General features: G+C 42.2%; 1 protein-coding gene across 2 annotated transcripts in view; it reads right to left on the bottom strand.

Annotated features, from left to right (window-relative positions):
• Positions 1 to 590: 590 nt before the first annotated feature.
• The window catches only part of stk39 (serine threonine kinase 39), a 32,044-nt gene continuing 23,325 nt past the window's right edge, over positions 591 to 9,309 (bottom strand). For both annotated transcript variants that reach the window (XM_037110589.1, XM_037110588.1), the window contains 4 exons: positions 6,703 to 6,755; positions 6,439 to 6,507; positions 6,019 to 6,083; positions 591 to 2,170 (listed from right to left, as the gene is read on the bottom strand). In XM_037110589.1, coding sequence (XP_036966484.1) covers positions 2,096 to 2,170; positions 6,019 to 6,083; positions 6,439 to 6,507; positions 6,703 to 6,755 — 262 coding nt within the window. In that variant the 3' untranslated portion in view covers positions 591 to 2,095. The remainder of the gene's footprint in view (positions 2,171 to 6,018; positions 6,084 to 6,438; positions 6,508 to 6,702; positions 6,756 to 9,309) is intronic.

Below are 9,309 nucleotides of genomic sequence, written 5' to 3'. Positions count from 1 at the left end.
TCTCTGCGAGACACAGCGATATATATACATCCACCGTAAACATTAGCTCATGCTACTGCTAACGCAAGGGGCATCCTCTCCCTGAGATTGAGGTAGAAGGAAGGGCTCTCCAAGTGGGCGTTGACAGACGGAGCTCATTAGCATTTAAAGGTGCAGGCACAGATTCAGACTGCTGTCAGGAGAGCTCTGTAGAGCAACTTTCAGACAGCTGAAATTCAGGACCAGACATGGGTTTAGGGCAATGCATATCCAATATAGAGTTGTTGGACCTCTGACAGCTGTGTGAAATTGATGAAAAACGGTATAATATGGGACCTTTAACCAAAAGTTTTGCAGTCTGTCCAGTAGATCGCCTCAGTTGTTGTGGATGCAACGAAATCCTTTGGCGCAACTCTGACTGTCAAAAATACACTCAACACATTACGGAAACTATTCCCACAAAAAGGGATCGACCTCTTTTGCGTGTGCCAAGTCAAGCATTCGAAAAAATAAACATCGAAATCATCTTGTATCCAAAGTTTTAGCTTCAGTGGCACAGCTTATATCTAAATACATTGTGACACTCTGCTGATAATAAAGACTCCACGCCGTTTCCAAATAATAGCAATTCTTTATTGTTGCTCCTCGTCAGAAACTTGACATCAGCTGATTACAGAGAGGGAACAGGGGTAATATGCTGAAATGGTACTCATACTGTACATAAAAAAAACAACAATAAATTACTCCATAATAAAGAATTTAGTAGAATTTAATATTTACCACCTCAAATACTTAAAAAATAATTTAGTACTACTGGACTTTGTTTGGACAAACAAATGGCTCGTCACCCTTTCAGTAGTTGCCTTTTGGTTTCATCCTCAGATGCATTGTCATACAGTACATTTTTTAGAAACTACTATATTTTTTTTGGGGGGGGGGAACGAAAAAGGTTTTGTAGTGCAGCAGGACAGAGCGAGAAAAAAAAAATCAAACTGTTGTGGTTTTCGTGTATTAACCTGGCGTCTGAACACAACCAGAGCTGATTAACTGACTACAGGTTCCGTTACATTTTATTTGTCTTGTCTCCGGGGGGCTAAGCATCTGCTGGCCGGGTGCACACACTCAGCCCGAAAGTGCATTGTAGCTTGTCTCGTGAAGTTAAGATACTTGATTTGTGTCGTTGCTGTAATAGTAGTACATTTATGAAATGGTAATCAGCGGGTTTTCTGCTCTTCGTGTGGTCTCACTTTACTTTCTTAGGCACAGAAAAATGAACAAGGCACCTCTAACATTTTTGAAGCATTTAGCACTGTCGAGAGCAGCAAATTATACACAGTAGCATCCGGGTCTCGTTTTGTTTGTCTTTTTTTTCTGCACAATCAAACGAAGAGTTCCCTTCTTGTCAATGGAAAAAAAAACAGGTCTTGACACAGAAATATAATCCACTCTCATTTTTCAGACATTCATTACATTATTATGAAAAAATGTGCTTTACTCCATGAATGAACTAAACCTCACATTCTGACAAAGACCTCAGGGAAACATCACAAATGAGTGGGCTTGTGAGATGAGAGTCAAAAAGCAAATTTGTTTTGTTTTTTGTTTTTTTTGTTTTTTCTTTTCAGTGTGGCAACAAAACAGCGTGAGAACACAAACAAAAGTAAAAATATATCTTCTCATTTCAATAAATAATGAGAGCTTTGATGAACACAAAACGTAATATGGTGTGAAACAAAAACCAAAAAATGAGAAAAAATACAAATAAATAGACATTCAAAGCTACATCTTAATCACCTCATGTCACCACCTGAGTACATCTTTAGGTTCCTGGGCTGTTTCCTGATCCCGTCTGTGCGCTGGGCGGTGGAATGCTTTTAAGGTTAAAGGTCGGGGGGGGGCAGTGAGCAGGGGAAGTCGGCGCTAAAGGAGGTGTAGCTTGGAGGTGGAGCTCAGCCTCGGGGTAAGGTGAAACAAGTGAGGGAGGGGAGGAGGAGGAGGAGGAGGAGGAGTGAGTTTTCAGGGGAGGGGTGTTTGGGGGAGATGGTGGTGTGTTCCTCAGTCTGTGTGCCCTGAACTGTCTCCCCCTGTCTCACCTGCTTCAGGCATGAAGAGGGCATCAGCAAACGCTTAGCTGTGCAAAGCCGATCAGCTTCACCTCGTCCGGGATCTCCGTGTCGTCGCAGCCGGATGCCTGCATGAGGAGGAGGGAGACATCGGGAGGGGTCAACGGGGGTACGTGGCATCCTGACACTCCCATCTCCATCGGCAGAACTAATCCCGCAAAAATCTCTCAAACAGCTGTAGTGTGACACCCCTCAGCGGGAACACATGGGTTTAAGACTGAGTAGCTCAAACAGGGCAGGAACTTCAGAACAGTGGACCAGAAATTGTTGGTTTTGTTGACAGTAAGACAGATACAGCATATCGTCAGCCTTATTCTGAATTATGAACGGAGCCGGCTCATCAACGATCTTTTCAGGCTGCGCAAATGTCAATTATATTGTTCCAGAAGGTTTATAACTCTGCATTCTCACAATTTTATGACAGTGAGTGAGAATGTGGCTGAGTCCCAGCGCCCAATCCGTTTAATAAGGTCAGTACTGGGGCCATTCCTTATCATGCAGTCGGACTTTATGTGTAAATAAAGCCATATTTTTAAGTCTGAGGCCCTTGATCCCTTTTAGTTTGCGCACATTAAAGCAGCAATTTTTACGCCAAATGAGTGCACTGATGCAGATTGTGGGTAAAGTGGGAAAACCTGGCAAAACAGGCAGTTGAATCTTTTCTAATTGCTAGAGCACGAATTTGACGAATTTTTCGGAGCCAATAAACACCTGTGACTACTGCAGAGTCACTTGACCTGGAATGAATGCCAATTGCGCCCTTTTCCAGTGTTAGCTGGATGTTAATGGGTGTTTTTTTCTTGTCTAGTGTGAAAGGTGGTCCATTTATCACACACACACACACACATGGCAGAGCGTTCATGATGACTGCATTTCAGAAGCGATCAACTTCTCCTACGAAGAAGTTGAATAGCCAGTTCAACACAGGAGATCTATCATATTTTCACGTAATAACAATGTGGAATTCTTGATTCAAAGGTTCCAGCTCCCTCTCCGCATGCCCCAACTGCCTAAAGCAGCATATTATTCTGCGAAACCTCCAGTGTACAACATAGACTTTTGGACAGGGGCTTTTCGTGCTTCAGGCTGGTGGGAAGAAGTGGTATAGTGGAATATTTAAGTACAAAGTGTGCCTGTAACTTTTTGGCAATACTTTGGAAAAGACTGTTTCCTGTTTTAACATGAAAATGCCCCTGTGCACTAAGTAATGGAACCCCGACTGGTCCACACAGAGCCCTTGACCTCATTCCCATCCAACACCTTTGGGATGAATGGGAACACCGACCGTGAGCCGGGCCCTATCGCGCAGCATCTGAGCCCAGCCTCTGTACTCCTGTGGCTGAATGGGAACAAAGCCCTGCAGCCAGGCTTCAAAATCAGATAGGAAGCCTTCCCACAGGGGAGCAGAGGCTTTTAGAGCAGCAACATTCTGCCCATAATTTTAGAATACGAGCAGTCACGTATTGGGTGTAATGCTCATTGAGGCGCCTGCTATGTTTGGGAGTCAGGTGCATCATCACTAAACTGAACAGCTCCCAGTGACAAAACACAATATTTAATTCACTGACAGTTCATCCTTCGAGTGCCTGACGTGCTTTGAGTGCTATAATACAGGCAGCGTGCGTTTAGATTTGTGTTCCTTGAAAACCAGAGTTTGTCTTCTTCATTCAGCTCTCCTCCTGGGGACAAACCAATGTGCTGGCCTCTAACAATTCACATCTGATCGAAAAAAGAAACAATCCATCTCTCTGGAGGTCTGAGAGCTCTGTCTGATCAACACGGAGGAACCGATGATGAATGAAAACACTGAGTCCATAGTGACCTCTTGTTCGGTTTAGTCATAAAGCTGCTCCTGTGCCACCCACACCATAAATTGTCTACATAAAGTGTTACAAACGGTTCCCCCAGTGAGGGCAATTATTCTCCCTTCCTTGGGTTTTGTGACACTGCCCTCGTAACTCTTTGCTCAGAAAGGCAGTTTTAACACAGTCTGCAGTGGAGCGCAGTTAACATATGGAAATGAGAGCATGTCCATATATCTACTAGTTGCGCCCACTGTGCACTGCCTGCCCTCAGCCCCGACCCTCCAGAGGCCGGTCCACCTGCAACACTCAGAAGCTGCTGATGAAGCAAATGTGGCAGAAAAAGGTCACTTAGTGAAGCACCGTGACCCCTAGCACAGATGTTATTTACACATAAACACAGAAAGGTCAACAAAAAAAGCACAATTTACTTTTTTTTTTTTTTTTTTTGTCCGACCCAGGAGGACGGACATTAAAGTGTCTTTTTTTTTTCACAAATGTCATGCGAAGGTGGCTTCTTCAAGTGGCACATATGCAACATACACTTAGTCTTCATCCGTCCTCTCCTCTGCTGCAGCTCACATGCAGACCTCCTATAAACATTACTCTACTCAAAATCAGTGACCCACAGGTGAATTGTAGAGCCTTTCGATTACGAGTTAACAAGATGCATTGCAGATAAAAAAAGAAAGAAAGAAAGAAAGAAAGACAGAAAGAAAGACAGAAAGAAAGAAAGAAGCTTCCTGTTGGTTACATGTACGCTGCAGCAGCCAAACAAAAAAACAAAAAAAAAGACAAAAATAGATATTGGATGAAGCTTAATACTGGAAGATACTCAATATAAAACATTTTTAGAAATCTTTAAAATCCCTGAGGCAGAAATGCCATTGCAGCCTTTTTGTCTTTTTGAAGCTCTTGCCAGGTAATAGAAGCTAGTTTATGACTGGACACACATCAAAATGTCCACCTACACAAACTCTATATAAACAGGATGTCTGTATTTAAACATGCAGCGTTAACTTCAGATACATAGTGTGTATCTTATTTTTATTATTAAGGGGTAGTTTGTTACTAGGTAGCTAACTACACTGAGTAACGTACACGTGGTGTATAGAAAAGAAAATGTATTAATGAAAACATTTTTACTTTATTCTTCAAGTTAGCATTTGCTAATTGTCTGGGCTCAGAATAATTAAAAGTTTCAATATCTACAGTCTAACAATTGAGCAAAGTGCTGATGATCATACTGTCAAAAAACTGACTGGACCTTGAGTTGAGATTGTCTTTGCCACTGCTGTACAGTACGTGGTCATAACCTTAAAGGAACAAATGATACACATTTTATATTCATATTAGAGGGCATAAACATTTTAGTGTTTCATCTAATCAGGGTTTTTTTTTCGTCATATCAACTCTCAACGGAAGTGATGGGGTTGAATGTTTGATTCAAATCCCTTTCTTGGATTACTAAACAGACAGGGGTGAAAAAATAAAATTTCACACCTTACACCTTTAAAGTCTTATTTTAATTCATTTTGATGTCTCTGCAATGCACTTTGAATTACATTCTGCCTGAATGGTGCCATAAATAAACTTATCTTGCTTAGATGTGGATGTTTACCTGCAACTTGTGAAGGAAAAAACTAAAAAACATTTTTTTTTTTTTTTTATTAAAAAAAAGGATAGTGAAAGTTTAATATACTGACCAACAGTTTATATCCTAAATAAGCCTTCTACTGTGTTGTTACTAACAATCTATTTGGTGGGGAACAGTCTCAGTTGCAGTATTAGGACCACAGAAACGGTCTTATCCAATATTCTGAAGATGAATTATAAGACACTGCAGCAGGTTCTGGACTGTGTCGCGCTTTTTTCATTCTGTCAACATACCTTTTTTTTTTTTTTAACAACGTACCAAAAGAGGGCGAGAAACTAGTTGACACAACATTCTTTTCATGCTGAAGGTATCTGGACTGTTTTTGCTGCCTTCCCAATAACTCCGGCTCTCACATCCCTCACTGAGCCTTTCATCAGCAGGCTGTTTACGGCGGCACATTGACGGCCAGGACCGACCCGGGAGGGTGTGATCAACATCAATCATCTGGAAAACTCACCAGCTTAAAGGTCAATACTTTGTAGGTAGTTGGGTCATCTACAATCTTCTGAAGGTTAGCAGCAACTGTAAGGCAGAGGGCAGACAACAACAACATGCTCAAATAATATCAAACGACCTTTCAGTACGTGTTGTGCAACACTATAAAATATGTCTAGTGGCAATATCAAGTTCCCATTTTAGACTATATGAAGGTTATTGTAATCATTTCAAAATCAGATGCAGTGTGCGTATAAAAATATGAGTTATTACTATCAATTGTAGTTGTGTCAGGTTCTACGGAGCAGAGTGAATAAGTGCCCATCTTTGCATTTTCCAGTAAAAGCCCGATACCCTCTAAGTGATGTGTTATGGCTCATGGGCTCAGATGAGAACCAACTCAGACAACATAATCTAACAGAATAAAGAGGTGGAACATTACCAATAACTACATCGTGCCCGTTGACCAGGCCGGCGGAGAACAGTTCCTGGGAAACGCCATCAGCAGTGTCTTGAGAGGGAATAACATGACAAATACTGGGCCTGAAACATTCCACTTAGCAGGTAATTGTGTTAGATATTGAATTAGATACTGTCAAGAGTGCAAACACGGCCATTACCCGTTACACGCAAACAATACACATCGCCTGAAGATGTTATCACAAGAGGAGCAGCACTCTCATATCCGCACAGACGGAGCTCTTACCTCGGCCAGGAGTGAATTCAAACCGGATGTCATTCAGCTCTTTTCTGGAGTTCCTGTGAGAGCAAACAAGAGGATGGTGAGCCCAAAATGTCACAATTAAATTTGTTGCAGAAAGCGGTGACATTTAAAGGAACAAGAGACAACAACGTAGTAGAAAAACAGGTACAACACTGTCATCCATCATCAGATGATCGAATTTTGGAAACTATAACCTTCAGACGATATGGTGAACATGTCATTAAACACTCACAACATGTCATCATCAAGCAGCAAAACTGATTTAGAGGCATGATTGTGATCCCTGGCAAATGTTAGTCTGATCTTCACTCTCCTTAAAACTCAGTTTTTGGTCTCCACCAACTCCCGATGAAAATGTCCAACTCTTTAGCTGCAACTACTGCTCTACTATGTTCAGTAGCTAGACACTAACCTGTGTGCCAGGTAACAAAACACTTTTTTTCTGCATTTTTGCTGAAAAAGGCGCTAACAGGTGTGAACTCCAGGAAAACCAAAATAAGCTGAAAGGCCCTAAAAAGAAAACGTCTTTCACATGACAAACTTGTTCAAAGTGGAAACAGACAACTATTCCAAGTGGTATTTTTGTCGGCAACACTGTCACAAACACAACCGTATCGTTTCTGTTTTCCTCACAGTCACTACTACCTGCAACACGGGACAAAATCTGAGTTTATTCATTCATTTAGTCCACAATGGAGGCAGAATGAGTTTATTCAACACACGCAATCAAACAATGTACAGTGTGGTGAAACTTGTCCTTTGGGTGAGAGCAGTGGGCAGCCAAATGTAGACTGCTCAGGGACCAACTCCAGTTCTACGACAGTGACTTGGATACGTCGACTAGAGTAACCTGATTTACATGTTTTGATGGTGGGGGGGAAACCGGAGCACCTGGAGAAAAACCCACACAAGCGCAGGATTCGAACCTGGAAACAGAGGCAACCGTACCGGTAAAATGGAGATGTGAAAGCAGATAGAAATAGTACCAGGCTGCCAGCAAGACTTAATTATCCCAGGAGATTTCGTGCCCGGTGGCAGGCAAAATTACATGGTGAGAGCGAGATTTAGAGGAAACTAATCTAAATGTGCAATCAACATTTACTTCCTAATGATACATTAAAGCAAAACCGCTTGTCTAGTGGCAGCTAAGTCTAAGTAACTAGCCAATTAACTAACACATTAATTGGGTAAGTTGTGTGGGGAAAACGTGCCATAGCAGTGGATGAAGGCGCTATAATGAGTGTGCAGAGGACGCGTCTCAGTGGTTTTCATCACGCGTGAAAGGTAACAGCTGTCCGACCGCTTCTTCTGCATGCCAACATCTGCTGCATGCACTGAGATATACAGATTACTGTAGAACGGAGAGGTCTACATAAAGAACGGCTTAAAACGTTGTCACCTGCTGTGTAAATCCCACTTTCTTTTCATTAACAAAACGTGCCCTCCAGCCTCTTTGCAGCCTCAACCTGCCTTCATTTGTATCACCTGCATTAGAGATCTGTCTTTAAAAAATGGAGCGTGACAGCGGAGTAGCCGGCTGCCGATGAAAGCGCGACACATCAGTGCGACCCCAAAAGAAGTGTTGCAGGAGAGGATTAATTTGGTCTGTAGTCTCGCTTAAATAAATCACACGGCCAGCCCACGACCCTCGTCTCGGATGAGATTAGAGCCATAATTCAACACACATCTGCAGAGAGTGTGTTAGCAGCAGATCTATACAAAACAGTGGGCGTGAGGATTTACTATTAGCTCAGCTGTGAGTCAGCTCAACTTTTTTTTTTTCCTTTTTTCCTTTTTTTAATTTTGGAGAGTTAAAATCTGGTGGAGCAGATGGATGTAAACAACGTCTCTGTTCCCAGCAGTGGAAGCTGAGGCCGCACACTGCCAAGGCTAGGCTAACACCTTTGTCAGAGAATTATAACCCTGCCCAAAAAAAGATTGTGTCTAAAATCTGCCTCCTCTTAGGAAAACCGACAATGTTTCGAAAAGCGCTCTGCAAGACGACGTCAGGAGGATTAGCCACATATAGAGGGCTGAACGCTGTCATGACGTGTGAGGGTTTCAGCCCTCTGAAGATTTAGTGTTGTTCACAGTTCAACAACAGAACGATTAGAATTCCACCCACCAACCCTCCCTTTATTTCTGACACATTGTGAACTAACTTGCGCATGTGAGATGGCTGTGTCATCCCACGGGACAATGGCAGGTTTATGAAACTAAGATAGAGTATAATCCATAAGTGAGCAGACTGCCTTCGCAATGGTATAGACAGGTCCGTGGCAAACATAATGAAGACAGGCCGAGAATTATTTTCTTTTTAAATGTCTCCACCTGACACCTGGTGATGTCTGTCAGTACAGTCCTGTATTGTTGGCTGTCACAGAGAGTACTAACAGTGGAGCTCAGTAGTTATTTTTAGGTAAGAAAAAATCAGATATTTGAAAGAAAATGCAACATATTGTGATGCAAAAGCCAAGAGATGGTGCCCTGCTGGGACTACATAGTTTTATTCTAAATGATATGTCACATAGACAGAGAGACAGGTTTTTTTTTAATTCACAATGTCTGAGAATGCCAGTCAAGATACTG

This window comes from Acanthopagrus latus, chromosome 9 (assembly GCF_904848185.1).
Source record: "Acanthopagrus latus isolate v.2019 chromosome 9, fAcaLat1.1, whole genome shotgun sequence".
In the NCBI taxonomy this organism is placed as follows: domain Eukaryota; kingdom Metazoa; phylum Chordata; class Actinopteri; order Spariformes; family Sparidae; genus Acanthopagrus; species Acanthopagrus latus.
The sequence above is the reverse complement of the archived record's forward strand: the minus strand, read 5'-3'. Positions and strand labels throughout refer to the sequence as shown.